Source organism: Gymnodraco acuticeps, unplaced genomic scaffold (assembly GCF_902827175.1).
Source record: "Gymnodraco acuticeps unplaced genomic scaffold, fGymAcu1.1, whole genome shotgun sequence".
NCBI classification, from domain to species: Eukaryota; Metazoa; Chordata; class Actinopteri; order Perciformes; family Bathydraconidae; genus Gymnodraco; species Gymnodraco acuticeps.
In genome coordinates, this window is record NW_022989906.1 from 4,573 (window position 1) to 23,536 (window position 18,964).

Here is an 18,964-nt window from a genome sequence, read left to right on the forward strand (position 1 = left end):
TCACCTTGTGGTATAACCGGCAAGAGAGAAAGCCTTTGAGCTCCAGACTGTTTCAGAGAGAATCCTTGATAATCCATGATATGGCGTTTCATGAGCATGGCTAGAATGGGTGATCTGTTTGGTATTTTGAGCAAAACACTTCATAGACATGTTTTTTTTAATATATTTTTATATATCTGAGACCTATGCTATTGCCTAAAAATAGCATGATAGGTCCACTTTAAATTGTAAAAAATTCACAGACTTCGTTCTGGTCGCTTTTACGATAGGGGATATATTACATAACAGAGAAACTTCCGATATAAGGGGAATATAACCAACATTTCCTACTCTAAACAGGTGAGACACAGACAGACTGAAGTTTAGTTCAGGTGAATATTTATTAAGCCTCCTTGTTAATTTGATAATTTAACAGAGGGAGACTTGTGGGGGAAGAAGAATCATCATCATCATCACTTTATCCAACTTAAACCCAACATGTTCTGATCCACATACAAGCTGTAAGGCATTTTATCTTCACATAACTGATATTGCCAAGACAGAAACAAATCAGTTAAATAATAATTGACATTGGTTTTTGATCATGGCAGCCAGTTAGAAAACAAGACATTGACTATAAGCTGATTTCTGAGTCTGTTTTTCCATATAGATCAATTTTCTGATATTCTAACAACCTTATTTTTCGTGCTGACAAATAAAAGACACACTGTTATTATAATTATTAATCATTTAATATTTCCCCAGCTGCCATCCTCAAGGACAGCGCTCCTATGTCACAAAAATATCATATGAGCAGAGTTTCCACGCTTACAAAAGGAAGGATATTTCCTCTTTTTGCTGCCGGGTAAATGTAGAGAACGAAGACGTTATCTCCACACAGAAGCCTATACTTTCCAAAAGAGTGTCCAGTCCAGAAAAAGGATGTATGTTTTTGTTTTTTTATCTGCGATCGTTGGTGCCGTTCGTCCTCTTCCCGGAGAACAGATGTTTGGGTTTGAGGTCGTAAATGTGTCTGTCCCCCTCTCCCTTCTTTCCTTGACGGATCATGTCTCTCTGGCCGATCTTCATCATGATCTTCGCCTTCTTCACCATCTGAGGAACAGACCAAGAAGAGACAGATGTGAGTTTTCTTCAAATAAAACTGCCTTGTGATTACATTTACAAAAGAGTTTCACACTTTACACCATGCTGCTGAAATAATCATTCCTCCCTAAGGAGATGAAACCGGCTAGCTGTCAACCCGTTAAGCCCCGAGCCTGTTTTCCAGGTCTCAGGCTCGAAAAGGACATTCCCAGAACAAATGACCATAACTACACTTCTAAAAGGGTTAAATTAATAATCTTTTTTCTCAAAGCAATGATAAACCTGTGAGTTGGATGTAGAACTTTCAGAATCAATATAGATGTTTTTTATTTTAAAGTAAATTCAGATTGAACATAGTAAAACATTTTTAATTATAGTGTCCATCCAAAATAAAAAATGACTTGTAGTGAAAACCACCCTTGAATGATGGGATAGTAGACTAAGGGTGTGTTCACACCTAATAGTCCGCTTCTCAGCTGCGCACCAGACGACAGTTTGTTACATGGTTTCATTTTTCAGAAGGTTCGGTTTGCGTTCACACGGGCAAAACTCAAACGGACTATACACTTTAAACACAAGTCATGTGCACGGAAATGCTGTTCAACCATTAAGACATTAAGGGGGTAAAAACGCAAATCCCGGCAATTTCTACCGGAGCCTCCGCCATGGAGCATCGGCACTTTCGGCAGGTTGTTCTCATGCTGCTGTTAATCTGGAGATCAACAGACACTAGCGGCCCGCGCATATGATTATATAATCAGACAACGTGCGATAAAAAACATTATAACGCATATAATGAGACGTTCTGCAGTCAGGACCGACGACAGGTGTTCTTACTTTTATGTAGCTGACGGAGAATTTTTACTTTACACGACACTGTTCAGCACTTCATTCTGCTTCACTCTTTCGCTAAAGATTTTGAAGACATCCGCGTTCTTGTGACGCGTAAATACTACGCTTCCTATGTTTTGGTGCGGACTGCGTTCACACCAGCGATGAACCGCTCCAGAGTTCACTAGCAAGCAGTCCGAGACCACTTTTAGCGGACCAGAGTCCGGTTGTTTAGTTCACTTCAGAGGACTGCGTTCACACCGACCCAAACGAACCGCACCAAGCAGCTAAACGCACCAGGGTTCGATTCAACTATACGATGGACTATACAAGGCAGGTGTGAACGCACCCTAAAAGCTTTAGGAATCCAAACTATAACATATAATAAGTACCCTGTATCAAGATTGATGCAAAACAAGTGACATTTGACCTTTTTAAGAGAGGTTTAGAAGAAGAAAACACTTCTGGGGTCATTTGGGTGCATTTTCCATATTTTTGGAACCCTTGTTGTTTGTTGTCGTTTCGCCGCGAGTTGTGATCGCTCAGTGATGATACTTATACCTCTGGAATCTGTGGAATCTCAGCTTGCTAGCAGATATCTTGTCTGTGCATATTCGATCAGTAATAAGGGTATTTTACCGTGAGTTCTGTGCTAAGTGCATTTTTTCGCTCAGGGCTAATTCAGAGCCTTTGTTATTATGTTTCGTTTTGCTAAAAATGGTTCATATTGTCTGAAAGCTGAGTTTCTTCCCGTTAAGTGAGTATGACACATTCATAGTTTGTTAAATGTTAAGAAGCCCTCAGACGCTGTTTGTGTGTGAGATGTTGCGGGAGCCCCCGGTAAAAATCTAATATAAATGTAGGTTTTTTTACAGTATTGTGTTCATGGTTCGCTCGTAGATTTGTTTACATATTAACTGTTGTAAAGTACATTGTACCTTTGTTTGGAAAAGTGCTATACAAATTAAGTTGTTTATTGTTTGTATGGTATGTCGGACACAAAGGTTTTATTTTATTATGTGAAAACAAACCTTCATTTAAGGTGGAATGTGTTCTTTCCACCTCGGCCCATTTTTGTTATTACCACTAATATTTAAGGCCAGAAAGACTAACTTTAGGAGGAAATGACCCCAAAACATTTGAACACAGGTAATAAGGAATAATGAAAACAGTTAATGCTATTTTACAATCTAAAGTCTACCTACAGTAAAGCCTACATTTAGTATCACACATTTCAATGTAAATACTGCTATAATAACATATATATTCAAATAAAATAATGCAGTATTTACATTGAAATAGAATGGAATACAATGTAAAATATGTGCAGTAAAAGAACACAGATATTGTATAGCATATATATAGCATAGATGAAAACTAAAAGTAAAGACAGGGTGACGTACCGTTGCGTCTCGCAGACCGGACTGGTCTCTGGGCGGCCGGGAGGCGCTCTGGCTTCGGGTCTTTGAGGTCGGAACCACAGAAACGTCACGCTTACGTTTCTTGGTGACGCTTCTGGAGCGCCGGGCGTTCTGGGCGTAGTGACTCTGAAAGAACAAGAGGAGAACATCTTTAAATCCCTGCCGCCGTGGATAACATCACCCGTCACTTTTACGCTGCTATGGACATTTTTGCACATCAAGTAAACGGTTATTGAGTGTTCTTGTATTTTAATGTGTTTTTTTTACACCTCGGGACTGTGGGAAACAGTATTTCGATCTTTCTGTGTGTACAAACATATTTTGAGATTGACAATAAAGTTGACTTTGATCTGTCAATCTCAAACTGGAACTATTCGTGTCACGATGGAGAAAGTGGCCTGATTTCGTAAAACCTCATAGGCCAGATTAGATTTTTTAAACGTATGATTTTACAGTGAAGTCCTGATCACTCCCTAATGTTCGTATTGTTCGTACTTTTTACTGTTTTTAAAGGCATTTCGGACAGACAAACTTAAGATGTACAATAACTATATCTTGAAAAAAACACTGTAATTGTTTGCGGCTAAATGTCAATAAAAAAAATCCCTGCTGCTGTGTGAGGAAAACTGGTCGTGTAGTAAAACAAATAAAATAGTGCAAGAGAATGTTTTGAGATGTGCAAGTAAATACAAATAACATAGAAATAGTGCGAGAGGAGTCTATATACACAAGTAAATGGAATGATTTCAGGCATTCACAAATACTACAATGTGCTTTTTAAAGTCTTATTTCGTGGGTTCAAGGACTCAATTCTGCCATTTCTCTGGTTTTGGGGAGAGAAATGAGACTGGATAAAATGGCATTGGGAACATTCATAAAGCCAAAAGTCTCAGGACTTTAAAATAAAACAGAAAATCTGGAAATTCTCATGGGACTACTAATGAAAAATAGGTCTCAGGCATTCCTATAGGATGTGACATTTGATCCAATGACAAAAAGGGCAACCACAGGAAGCTTAGTTTAAAAACTTAAAATTCTTATTATAAAATACAATATTCAACCTGTTCAAAGTGCAGAGGAATCTCAAAATGCCTGTTAATATTGTAAATAAAAATGTATTGAAAGGACATTTAGCACTTTCTAAACAGCTGTAACATCAATGTGAAACAGGACATTATCTACAGGTTTAACTGAGTTTTATTAAAAGGTAAAGGTTGTGATATAAAGAAAGAACTTACATCATCCTTGTCGGTCATGTCCAGACCGAGGCCGCCCATCTCCTTCTCCAGCTTGGCTCTTTCAACCTGAACGTTTAAAGAACACAGAGACACAGATTTAGTCAAATGGTAGGAAAAAAAGTAATATTTATAAGAAGACAAATCACTTCTGCGATAAGGGGTTGAATGCAAATGGAGAAATACACTGAACTTATAAAATGGAGGCACTTTGAGATCAATAGTCGCTTTCACACCAAGTACTCCGTTCCCAGCACTTAGTTCCCACATGGAACTAAGAGCTGATCGCGTTCACACTGGAATAAGTTCCCTGAGGGAGGATTAGGCAAATGAAGCCGCTGACGTCACTTCTTCTTCTTCTGCTTTGGGTTTACTGGCAGGCCGCAAACCACTTCACGGCGTATACTGCCGCCCAAAGTCCCCGGCCGGAAGTGCCCGGAGTTGGGGACTGGCTTCAGTAGAAGCTGCTGGGACTCCCAGCAGCTTCTACTGAAGCCTTCCGAGTAAATCACCTGAACGCCGACACCTCCTCATCTCCACCGCTCCCATGTTTTCTTTTGTGTTGCCATAAGTTAGTCTCTCTGCGTTGGTGCGCGGGGCTAATGCTAATAATGCTAATGCTAATAATGCCAGCAAATACAATGGTGGCTTCACAAAACTTTTCCGTGTTTTACAGGGCGTGGTTTGCAATCCGCCCAGTCACTAGAAATTGGAAAAAGGTTCGCAAAAAAAAGTTCTAGTTCCAGATCTTTTTGGTGTGAACGCTAAATCCCAGGAACCATCGGAACTATTGGGGAAAGTACTCCGGTGTGAAAGCGCCTAATGTGATGCCTTCAAAGACGCGTTTATTGGGATGTCCCAGTTATAGTCTTTATACCAAATGTCCTTCTTACACCAACATTTACAGCAGATACCTACCTGTAGATAAACTAAATAAAGCCTTTTCTATTTCCATGATATATTAAGTTAGTGTGCTTTTTATCATGTTTTTTACTATTGCTTGATTATTTTACTTTGGTCGACTGAGGTCGTTTAAAATGTGCTGTCTAAATAAATAAAGATTGGACTTTGGTATCTTTGGAATACCTTTGACGAACTTTACAATAACCAACATTTAAAAACATTAAATAAACAAATATTTTGGACTAATTTGGCAAAAAAAAGAAATCATAAATTCCTACTCTTTTTTTGTTTGCATTTCAAAGACTATTGAAAGACTGATTTAAGAAATGTTATTATTTTTAGATCAATGAAAAAACAACAAAATAGAAAACCCGAATTTAGAAAACACAGACCGATACGTCTTGGTCTGCAAAAGCACGGGAGAACAAGTAGGTCTTTAAACGAGATTTAAAAACAGGCAAAGTGGGGGCAGATGGATATATTAGGGGTCTCCTCCTCACCTTGGTGGTGGTCCTGGGCATGCGGGGTCCATGGATGTCCTTCTCTTTGGACGTGGCCACCAGCAGCTGCTTCTTCTCTCTGATCTGTTTGGCCAGGACTCTGATCTCCTGCATCTCCTCGTCCTCGCTCTCCTCGTCAGAGTCGTACTCTCCGGCCTTCTCCTTCAGCTCCTCCTCCTGCTCCAGAAGCTCCAGTTTCTGAGAAGGAAAGAGGACATCGAGGCGTTTTAGATTTAGCTTTTAGAATTAATACATTATACTCCAGTTTCTCCTCTTAAATTAACCAGGTAAGACTCAATCCTGGATTAAAGTGTCAGATATGAGTGAAAGATCTACAGAAACATGCAACACAAATAGATATATGGCTTATATTGAAGGGCATCGAAGCGTTTAGATTAGGGCTGTGCGATTATGGCAAAAATCATAATCACGATTATTTGGTCAATAATTGATATCACGATTATTTTTACGATTATTCATTGACCATTTATTGAACTTTAAAACAAATAATATTTTACCAATAAACAAGATCAATAAATGTGTTGGAGCGCACTTCCAAAACCATACTAAACATATATTATTAATATGATAAATAAAAAATAAATTAGACCAAAATAAATGAAATCAAACATGTTGCAGTGCACTGTCACAACCTACTGAACACTCCTTAACATATAGCCAACATGTTGGTAAAACATATTCATTATTCCACTCAGTTAAACGTTGAAGGCTGGCCAACCGTCATGGTCCAGAAGTAACAGGAAATAAATGTTGAACTACAATTTAAGACCAAATAAAAATGTTTTGGCCACCATGGTCACACCATGCTGGTAGGGCTGCTCATGTCATCTCTTAAAGATTGTTTGCAAGAAACACCAGCCTGTTTACATGGTCTGGTTTCAGAGATGAGCGCAGGCAGGTGACAATATTGCCACCTGTACTGAAGACCCTCTCTGAAGAGGAACTTGTGGCAGTGCTGCCACATATGACACAGGAAAAAAAGAAAAGACTCTGAACCCTTTCTTTGCCATTATATAAAAATAGTGTTGCTACAAAAGTATAAATTAGGCTTACTAATAAGACAACTCAGATCTGAAGCTACTCAGGAATCTGCTGCAGCAACAGTGCAATAAAAAAGACAACATTAATAGAATCAAACCCATTTTTTGTTGCATTTTATTAGAGTATAAAAAGAAATGCCTTTAAAATAGGATGCAAGCAACACTAGTTTCTGAACTGATAGACTATAATCAATTTAAACAGAACAGATCTTAATGTTTGCATTCTTATACCATTTTGTACAATAATTATCATGAATACATTCAAACAAACTAAAACTTACAGCAGATTAATAACGGTATCTAAATTGAGTTTTTATTATATCAAAAACCTGTTGAAATGCTACTGTTATTTTTACTGTCCCCCAAAAGCGCGTCGGCAGCCTCAAGGAAAGCTTCTTTCATAACTTCGCCGTCTTCGAAAGACTTCATGTGTTTCGCAAGAACGTGACTGACACGATAAGATGCTCTGGTAGCAGCCTTGCTCTTGTTGTTGGGCCTGGTGAAAATGGACTGCTGTGCATTTAGCTGTCCTTTCAGGCCCCTCCCCTTTTGGAGCGTAGGGCAGAATTAGGAGGGAATTCCGTCTCGTAGCGTTTGTGCACTGTTTTGAAATGTCGCTCCTAAATTACTCTTCTTCGATAAAGTCACGCTCGCATTGCAGATCAGAGACAGATGGACTTTGAATTGGAATAGAAACAAAAATAATCATCCTCCCACTCGGAGTGAAATTATATATTTTGGGCTTTTTTGCTTCTGCCATAATTGCGGTCTTGTGTGTGCGGACTGTCACTCCTGTTGACCATCCATGCTGTTGACACGGACAACGTCAGCGAACTAGTGCACTGCTCACCAGCCACGCCCGGACACATGGGGTGAGGCCGGCCAATCACAAAGCTTTGATGCGTTCAAGTGCATTATTCTGGCACGGGAACATTATGTTACAGGACATTAACGATAAAACAGAATATTGTTGTTCTATTTTTAGACACATCTCGCGATCGACTGGGAATCTCCCCGCGACCCTTCTTTTTAACTAGTTGCTGCTCTTGTTCTGACATCTTCGCTTGCGCTGAACACTCACAACACATGTCACTCCCACGTGGCCGAGTGGGCTTTTAGGGAGGGGCGAAAGCGCACCCAGCAAAATAATCGTATTTTGTCAATTATGCTGTTTTCATAATCGTCGCAAACCATAATCGTAATCGCGATTAAAATACGATTAATTGCACAGCCCTAGTTTAGATACATTCAAATTAATATGTTACGTTTATCTACGATGCTACTGTGGAAATATAGACCCCTTTAGTTGTATTTCCATTAATTAGCCAGGTAAGACTCGATTACATTGAAGGACATCAAAGCGTTTTAGATGGAAGAATAAATACAAATTAATCTGTAACGTTTATCTACGATGCTACTCAGGAAATAAAACTTAAGCGGTCTATATTTCCAATTAAATAAGCAGCGAAGCTTGTATAAAATAAAATAGGAACAAGTAAAAGATCATCTGGCACGGTCGATGTCTAAAAGAACAGTGTAAGGTTATAATTCATATTAAACATGTACAACACACACTATAAGAGAAAGGACAAGAGTTTAAGACGCAATTTTATGAATAGAAAGTGTTTTAAAAGACCAATTGTGTAAAATGTCCCTTAGAGCAAATAACTCAATCTCCTGCACAGAGAGGCGAAGACCCTCCCTCTCCGGGGAGCTCCATGGACCTTATTTCGGAGAAATCATGTATTGAAGTCAATGGAGAGAGAAAAGTTATCTTTCGATCCCGTTTGAATTAGGCCACGAGTTACACATAGATGTTTGTCAATCTAAAAGATCATTTCGCAAGTAAAAAAAAAAAGAAAAGTGAAGTAACACTTTGTTTTGTGTGAAACCGCTCAATGAACTACAACTCCCATCCCGCACCACACACCCAGACGGCCGTCACGTTGAAACATCTCACTCCCTTCTTTCAGAACGAGGCGGAAAGTATTAAAAGAGGTGAAAATGACTCCAAGTCTGGGCGCGTTGAGAGCTGTGCACACACACAAGGGGAGTGAGTCGGTTCCGTGAGAGCCAGCATGCGGGACCGGGACTCTGGGATCTGTAGTCTTTCTAGTTGCCTATGTTTCATAGTCTTATATTTCAACAGTTTTAAGACAAACTGTGACTTTTTTGACACGGAAATGATTTTTTTAATTGACAAACATCATGTGTGTAACTCGTGGTATAATTCAAACGGGATGGAAAGACAAGTTTTCTCTCCATTGACTTCAATACATAGTTTTTCCGAAATAAGGTCCCATGGGTTTAGCTTTGGGAATAAGTGGATGCTAATACGTATGTTCTTGATAAACATTTTAAAATGGAGGATTTTTACTCGTGATTAACTATTTTGACATTGTATTTACTCAAGTCAAATATATTTTATTTAAAAAGGGAAACTAAAACTACACCTGTAGAAAAACTCAAGACTCACCTTCATGATTTCAGGATCGATGTAATCTGCGATGTTGTGGCCCTCCCAAACCTCAGGGACAATGTCGGTCTTCTCCTCCTCGTTCATCAGGTCCCAGTATTCTTTAGAGATCAAATAAAGACATCATAAGCACTGCGGATAAGCTTTTACTTCCTACAAATAAACAGTTAAACAAAAGCATGATTTCTTACTCTGAAGGTCCAGGATGTAGTCATCACCCATCTCGATCTCCAGATCTCTCTCCTGTGAATTAACAGTAAGATGGGTTTATTATAAAAACATCCAAACAGAGCGCCGATACATCTCATTTAAAGGTCCCGTTATACTGTCAATATATCACAGGTCTCAGATATATACAGAGCCTGTCTCTGATTGGCTGAAACACTAAACAGGTCATTGCAGCATTACCCATAATCCCTTCTGTTTCAGCCCTGTTTCCAAAGTGCTGATTCTCTGTCTGTTGCTTTAGATGAAAATAAGGAGCCCCTCCCCACGCCCCTCTGAGAGAGATTTGGTTACAAAGAACTCAATGGTGCTCTAGGAGGAGATTCAGGTGATAAGGGGGGGGGGGGGGGGGGGGGGGGGGGGGTGTTACCTTGGTTGCTGATTGGCTAATGGTTACACAAGACAAAACATCGTTACGACATCATAAAGTGGCCAAAATCTGATCAGCTCATTTTCAGACAAGTTTTTATAGAAATGGATCAGGACAAAAATGTAGAAGAGACATGAAGAAGAGGGGACACATGTTGATGTAGAAGAGACATGAAGAAGAGGGGACACATGTTGATGTAGAAGAGACATGAAGAAGAGGGACACATGTTGATGTAGAAGAGACATGAAGAAGAGGGGACACATGTTGATGTAGAAGAGACACGAAAGAAGAGGGGACACATGTTGATGTAGAAGAGACATGAAGAAGAGGGGACACATGTTGATGTAGAAGAGACATGAAGAAGAGGGGACACATGTTGATGTAGAAGAGACATGAAGAAGAGGGGACACATGTTGATGTAGAAGAGACATGAAGAAGAGGGGACACATGTTGATGTAGAAGAGACACGAAGAAGAGGGGACACATGTTGATGTAGAAGAGACATGAAGAAGAGGGGACACATGTTGATGTAGAAGAGACATGAAGAAGAGGGGACACATGTTGATGTAGAAGAGACATGAAGAAGAGGGGACACATGTTGATGTAGAAGAGACATGAAGAAGAGGGGGACACATGTTGATGTAGAAGAGACACGAAGAAGAGGGGACACATGTTTGATGTAGAAGAGACATGAAGAAGAGGGGACACATGTTGATGTAGAAGAGACATGAAGAAAGAGGGGACACATGTTGATGTAGAAGAGACATGAAGAAGAGGGGACACATGTTGATGTAGAAGAGACATGAAGAAGAGGGGACACATGTTGATGTAGAAGAGACACGAAGAAGAGGGGACACGTGTTGATGTAGAAGAGACATGAAGAAGAGGGGACACATGTTGATGTAGAAGAGACATGAAGAAGAGGGGACACATGTTGATGTAGAAGAGACATGAAGAAGAGAGGACACATGTTGATGTAGAAGAGACATGAAGAAGATGGGGACACATGTTGATGTAGAAGAGACATGAAGAAGAGGGGACACATGTTGATGTAGAAGAGACATGAAGAAGAGGGGACACATGTTGATGTAGAAGAGACATGAAGAAGAGGGGGACACATGTTGATGTAGAAGAGACATGAAGAAGAAGGGACACATGTTGATGTAGAAGAGACATGAAGAAGAGGGGACACATGTTGATGTAGAAGAGACATGAAGAAGAGGGGACACATGTTGATGTAGAAGAGACATGAAGAAGAGGGGACACATGTTGATGTAGAAGAGACATGAAGAAGAGGGGACACATGTTGATGTAGAAGAGACATGAAGAAGAGGGGACACATGTTGATGTAGAAGAGACATGAAGAAGAGGGGACACATGTTGATGTAGAAGAGACATGAAGAAGAGGGGACACATGTTGATGTAGAGGAGACATGAAGAAGAGGGGACACATGTTGATGTAGAAGAGACATGAAGAAGAGGGGACACATGTTGATGTAGAAGAGACATGAAGAAGAGGATTTTGTATAATAGGTGACCTTTGAATACAATATTTGTACGTACGGTTTTGCGTTTGGGTTCGTCCACATCCATCGTCTTCTTGCGCGTCAAAGCTCCTTCTGGGATGAACGGAGGTCGGTCCTGGAAAACGAGAGAATACAAAATCATTAAACGGGAAAAACAGGATCCATAAATCTCAAGGCAAGATGGAGTTAAGACTTAATAAAAGCCAACGGGAATTACAATTAGAAAAACATGAATTAATTACGTTCTCAGAACTCTAAGGGCTACAAGATTTGGATAAAATAAATGTTTTTATTATTAGGAGAGGAGAGGAGAGGAGAGGAGGAGAGGAGGAGAGGAGAGAGGAGGATAGAGGTGAGAGGAGAGGAGATGAGAGGAGAGAGGAGATAGGAGAGGAGGAGAGGAGATGAGAGGAGAGAAGAGGGGAGAGGAGATGAGATGAGAGGGGAGAGGAGATGAGAGAGGAGAGGAGAGACGAGAGAGGAGAGGAGGAGAGGAGAGAGGAGAGAGGAGGAGAGAGGAGAGGGGAGAGGAGGGAGGAGAGGAGGAGAGGAGAAGAGGAGGAGAGAGGAGAGGAGATGAGAGGAGATGAGAGGAGAGAGGAGCGAGGAGAGGAGGAGCGAGGAGATGAGAGGAGAGAGGAGAGGAGATGAGAGGAGAGGGGAGAGGAGGAGAGGAATTACTTACTGACTTGTTTACATTTTGTACTGCCTTGACCGTATTGTTCTTGAATTTGTAACGTTGTATTGTTTTGTAAGTTCAATGTATCAAAGGTCCGATTTAGAGTCACTTTATATATGAAATATTAAAAGTGTTTAGCTTGTTTTGTCAAATGATGCGTAAACTATCTGTTATGTGGGATCGCTCTAATCTAACCATTAGCTGTGAGAGAGTGGCTGTGTTTACCTTCTCGTCTCTCTTGGCGGGCATGGCCAGGTGGAGTCTGTTCAGAACGTCGTGGACCTTCTTGCCCTTCATCTTGTTGTCGACGCGATGAACGAGGAGTCGATCGCAGGCCTGACGAACACAAGAACCACCACATGTTAACTCACAGAAAACATCGCAGCACTTTGTTCCTCAACATCTCACCGGCAGAGTGGAGACTCTGAAGTCTGCTCACCTCAGTTTTGACCTTCATGACCCCCTCCTCCGTCAGGGTGCTGGTCTCGATCACAATGATCCCCTCGGCTGTCAGGTCTGCAAAGATTTTCTGAAAACACAAAGACAAAAGTCAGATGGAATTAGGGGCGGTACATTTCCATGGGAAGTTCAGCTGGGGAATTTTGGAAATATTCCATTGTTTTAATTATTTTATTGAACAATCATTTGTTTCATTGAAGAACAAAAACATGAATGTTGAGTTAAATATTACTTCTAGAAATCATGTGTGCATGTGATGGAGGAATGCACAGTGCCTGCAGGGGGTGCTCTCAATAGCCATGCAGTGAGCAGTGTGCTATGGCATGGGTATTCAAGTGTACTTGAAAGGCATCTGTTTGTTTTAGTCAAGATTATGCTCAAATGTACTTTCCCCAACTATATTTAAGTTCCTTTGAAGAGCCAACCTTCCATTTAGAAAATTCACAGTTTATTCCCTTGGAAAGTTTCCATCTTTGAAAATTCCCGGAATGTTGCAACCCTAGACAGTCATTCTAAAATAGTACTATCTCCTTTCTTATTTTATTGTCTCTTCCTCAGTTTCATCCTCTGTCTTTATTCAATATTTGTAATACTTAAGTTTCCTTTAAATACTTTCCAAATGCTTTTGGTATCCATCGTGATAAATGATAATAAAAAACTGTCAAAAACTTTAACAAATCTGCTAATTAACAGCCCATTTCTGCAGCTTATGTTTCAAAGCAGCTGTGCAATGTGCTCCTATGTGCTAAATTCATTTCTATCTAACCCTCTATACCTTTTAGTGTGACTGCTGAGGCTATCAAAAGACCGTAGATCACTCACCTGGTCCTCCTCACTCAGCTCAGCGATCATCTTCACGTCACATTTGTTGGCCACGATGATGAGAGGCTGTAGGGAGCGAGACATCAGCATTACTTCAATTAGTTTGCACCTACTGTGCTCTCATGCTTACAATATAGCATACAGTAGTTCCCTTATAGCCCGACATTAGCCGCCTTTAGCTTAGCGGTGGTGACGTGAAGTCATGTGACCGTGCTGTAGTTCCTTTATAGCCCAACATTAGCCTCCTTTAGCTTAGCGGTGGTGACGTGAAGTCATGTGACCGTGCTGTAGTTCCTTTATAGCCCAACATTAGCCTCCTTTAGCTTAGCGGTGGTGACGTGAAGTCATGTGACCGTGCTGTAGTTCCTTTATAGCCCAACATTAGCCTCCTTTAGCTTAGCGGTGGTGACGTGAAGTCATGTGACCGTGCTGTAGTTCCTTTATAGCCCAACATTAGCCTCCGTTAGCTTAGCGGTGGTGACGTGAAGTCATGTGACCGTGCTGTAGTTCCTTTATAGCCCAACATTAGCCACTTTTAGCTTAGCGGTGGTGACGTGAAGTCATGTGACCGTGCTGTAGTTCCTTTATAGCCTAACATTAGCCGCCTTGCACTAATGTACATTTATCAAAGATATTGAAGTGACTGTTACTTTGTATATATTGATTGTTGTGCATGTATTGTTGTCTTAATGTGTATAAATGTGTCTGTTGATTTTATATATATAAAATACATATTTTTATATATATTTGTATTTTGGAAACGGTATTTCGATCTCTCCGTCTGTACACACAAACTGAAAGATGGACAGTAAAGTTGGCTTTGGACGTCTCTGCCACTTGCTGTGTCCTCTGTTCAGATCTATAGAACTATATAGACAGCATCTGACCTTGTTGGCGAACAGCGGCCGGATGCTGTTGAAGAGATCCAGCTGCTGCTGCAGGTTGTGTCCGCACTGCTCAGAGACGTCCATCACGTAAAGGACGGCGGCTCTAAGGTGAGCGAGAGCTGTGATGGCCTGCATCTCGATGGTGTTCCTGTTCTCCAGAGGGTGGTCCAGGATCCCAGGGGTGTCCACCACCTAAGGCAAGGCACGTTTATTTATAGAGCACCTTTCAACTCAAGGCAATTCAAAGTGCTTTACGATGAAAGACTTTAAGGAACATATTATAAAATGGCATTTAAAAACGCTTTTTGGATACTAGTTACAGTGCAGTGTGAGATGTGAATAGACAATTAAAAGCAGCGGCAAGAAAAGTCTTCAGCCTGGATTTAAAAGTAGTCAGAATTGCTGATTATTTGTCGATTCCTTTTCATGCAGAAAATGTATTTTTGAGACGCTGAAATGATAAGTCCTGCTTTACATTTTTCAATTTGACATTGAACTAGATATCTAGACAATTAAAGGCTTGGACTTCTCAAACTGGGATGGACTTTTTTCACCATTTCACTCACATTTTATAGACCAAACTAATCAGCTAATTGATAAAATGGTGTAATTGTTAGCCCCATGAGTTAGAGCGCATTAAAAGCAAAGTCCCGAGGAAGTAAAGGATACATTAAATAACAGATGAGGTGAAACGGTAAGAGCTGCAGGGCGTTACCTGCCAGCGGAGGTATCTGTAGTCCATGTGCCCCACAAACAGAGACTTGGTGGTGAAGGCGTACGGCTGCACATCCACATCTGCTCTGGTCACCTGACGGGAGACAACATGTACACCGTGTTAACTTCACTTAGAGATGGAGTCCAGGAGCTGGAACCAATGAAGAGCATGGATTTAACAGACTCATGCACATGTTGACAAAAACATGAGTTGTTTACCTTGTTGATGAAGCTGGATTTCCCCACGTTGGGGTACCCGCACAGAAGCAGCGTCCTCGTGTTCGGGTCGATGCTCGGCAGACGGGACAGATGCTGGCGCACTGGAGAGGAGGGGAAATGTGTGATTATGACATGTTAAAAGACAGGTCAAAGTATTACAAACATGAAAAGCTCTAAAGTTATTTTATTAAATGTATTTTTTACTTATGCAAAATGCCTGTTAACATGTGGGATGATTTAAGTACTCTAATCTCAGAAAAATTATTAGTTGTATTTTATGCATTAAATCTCATTAAAATCCACTTGTTTCTAGTCTCCTCTGCAAGACTTCCAGAAAGTATTATTAAGTATATTATGAAGCTTCAAGTGTATGAATACGCCACAAAAACAGAGGTGAAATTAAAGCTTTCACCAAATCAGCTTCAAAGTGATATTGCATTGTCTCTAAACCGTGACAGTGTTTCAGACACATGACATGAGTCCTCTGTCACCTTGCTCCAGATACTCCAGACTGGACTTCTGTCTCTTCACGATGGTGCACATGCGACCCAGCGCCGCTCTCTTCAGCTGTTTACACCGGTACAGAGAGTCTCCGTACTTCATCAGACGCACGTAGTCTTTGGCAACACTGGGGGGGTTCACCACAAACAGTTAGAATCAGAAACTGGTTTATCACCAGGTAGGTTGACACGTACGAGGGATTTGACTTGGTGTCGTCGTGCATACATAAAAGTAAACAAAAATGTCCAAACTAAACAAACTATATTCTGCCAGATCTCCATTAAGGATAACTAGGGGAAGCATCTGGATCGGTATCGTGGTAGGGCACTTATACAATCCTGCCTGGTCCCTAAATCAGACCAAATTGTGAAACCTCAGTTGCTTCGGGTCTTGTTTGAAGCAGCCGGGCTGGAAATGTACTGTTTTTGGCAGCGGACAATGTAAACAAGGACATTAACTATACGCAACAACATGCAAAACAAAAAAGGATACCATTTAAGACAAACTTACTTATCAATCAAGTTCTTGGCGATGTTTATCTGTCCCAAAGCCAACTTATAATGGTCTTTGTCGTACAGCACGTTCATCAGGTCGGCGTAGAACGGGTGGATGTCCTGAAGAGAAAATGGCAAATGATCACATTTCACAAACTACCTTTTATACGTGTCCAGGCAAATAGGAAACGATGGTTATTTAGAATGAATACGAGAGCTTCTTGACTTACGTCGAGCTTGGGGAAGTCGGTGAGGATCTGCGAGAGGCGGTCATGGTAGCTCTGCTGCGTGAACTTCACCTTTCGCATGTAAAAGTGACGGATGCGGTGGATCTGGTAGTGCTTGTGCACCACAGTGGGGGTCTTCCTTTGAGTTTTGGATAAAGTGATGTCGATGAAATCCTGCAGAGAAACACAGTATGCAAGGTTAGATCATATTGGACATAACTTTTTAATATTGGCTTTATCTGAAGCCAGATGAACAAGCCATTCATTCATGTTATACCCAGATGAGTATCATTAGAAGGTTGTGTAACTTTTTTTTAAGTGTAAGGTCTTCACTGTCTAACTCCTTTTGCCTTCAATTAAGATGAACCTTTATTGACCCGCTAATGGAATCATAAATCCTACCCTATGATCTCTAAATCAAGTAATCAATTATTTACATATCACATATAGATACAGAACAGCTGCTTAACATGTATTCACAAAAACACCTTGTATTTCCTCAAAGAGATTCATCATGTTAACTGTTTTCCAAGAGACCAATAACCACCTTATCCCTTGGGTAAATTAAAATGAACTTGCATTGACTCCCTTATGGAATCATAAACCATACCCTGTGATCTCTAAATCAAGTAATCAATTATTTACATACCACATACTGAAGCATGAACAACAACAACTACTTCACATATATTCATTCATTCAAAACATGCAATTTTCTTGCATTTCCACAAAGAAAATCATATTAACTGTTTTCAAAGAGAGCAATGCCGAACTTCATTAACAAATCATTCAATTTAATGTAAAATCGATTGTCAGCCAAATCAGAAACATTAAAACAATATTTTAAATCACTGATATGAATAAACCAAGTCTACTTGTCAATTCGGCATACAAATAATACATCAAATGGCATTTCTTTTGTTGTCAGTCTAACTTATAGGACCACAACTCCCAATATGGACAGGGTATTTAAATGGATAGATGTATGCTGCTTTTTGCACTTCTCTGTATCTATAAATCTGTATGGCATAATCATATGTATTCTTAGTATTTAAAAATAACAAACCGTTCATAATATATTCCTTTTACTCTGTATTGTGTCTGTATTATACTGTTTTTTTTATACAATTGTAATAGTGTATTCATTTTCTACACTGCTGTTTGTAATGATTATTCTGTTCTTAATGTAAATACTGTCACATGTATACATAAAAACACACTTCTGTTTGGATGCTAACCACATTGCGTTGTCCTTGTACTCTGTGCAATGACAACAAAGTTGAAGTTTATATGATAACGTTTCCCTTTGTATAGGAAAAAACTGTATAATATCCAGAATTAACTCCATTATTAAATGGAGTTTGTTGAATCGCATGTCATTAACTGGACAGAAACAGCCTTTTACGTTCTTAATTCTGGGCAGATTCACTGTGTTATCTCTCAAAACGCTTTCCTCTTTTATACACCAATTAAAAAAACACATGATTAACGTTTTATGGAAACTGTCTCTTTCCAGCAGCTCGACACGTGTTTATACTCCGAAGAGAACCTCCATGTTTTTTACATCTTCCTCAGCCTCTCAAAACCCAGAAACACAGCCGGAGAAACAGCTTTCTTTTAACAGGCTAAATATGAGGAATAAAACGTACCTTTGCGGTGGGAACCACCATAATCTTCTTGAAATTATAAAGCGACATTTTGTCGGACACGTTGGGGTCCGCTGACGCTAGGGGAAAGGACCGTTCCGTTAAAACCGGAAAAGACACTGAAAAACACGATGGTGAGTTTTTCCGAACATCGCCCCCTAACGGCCAACTGCAGGTACTACATGAACAAAAACATCACATTACTGTTAGAAATTATTTAGAAATATAATTCATAAACAAATGAAATACATCATAATAATAATAATAAATACTAATTAAAATAAATAATTACATCAATTCATGAATTAATGCCTGCACAACACCGTACAGATCTGTCATATTAAAATAGATAAACATTATTTGTATCTGTTTCTTCAGATTTTATGAATTTTACATTGTTTTCTATTTATATTCATTGTCTTTATAACTACATTTTATTCAAAAATACAGTTCATTTGTTCCCCAGCTCATACAACCAAACATGATGATGAATACATGTAGTTTGTGCTGTGGTTTAACTGCATTGCATTATAAAGACAGGGTTTGTATGTATTTCAATCAATCAATCAATGTTTATTTATATAGCCCAATATCACAAATGTTACATTTGTCTCAGTGAACTTCACAGTTTGTACAGAATATCAGTATGACAATACGACATCCTCTGTCCTTAGACCCTCACATC

At 39.9% G+C, this 18,964-nt stretch overlaps 1 protein-coding gene across 1 annotated transcript; it reads right to left on the reverse strand.

Moving 5' to 3' along the window:
• Positions 1-356: 356 nt before the first annotated feature.
• Positions 357-18,410, reverse strand: gtpbp4 (GTP binding protein 4). The gene is made up of 17 exons (XM_034207392.1): positions 18,283-18,410; positions 16,637-16,807; positions 16,423-16,526; positions 15,903-16,039; positions 15,412-15,512; positions 15,194-15,286; positions 14,479-14,670; positions 13,592-13,657; positions 12,750-12,839; positions 12,536-12,646; positions 11,669-11,746; positions 9,702-9,753; positions 9,511-9,611; positions 5,974-6,171; positions 4,574-4,639; positions 3,318-3,461; positions 357-1,092 (listed from the first exon to the last, which is right to left on the reverse strand). The coding sequence occupies exons 1-17, from the start codon at positions 18,328-18,330 to the stop codon at positions 940-942; spliced, it is 1,905 nt and encodes a 634-aa protein (XP_034063283.1). The 5' UTR covers positions 18,331-18,410; the 3' UTR covers positions 357-939.
• Positions 18,411-18,964: the final 554 nt, after the last annotated feature.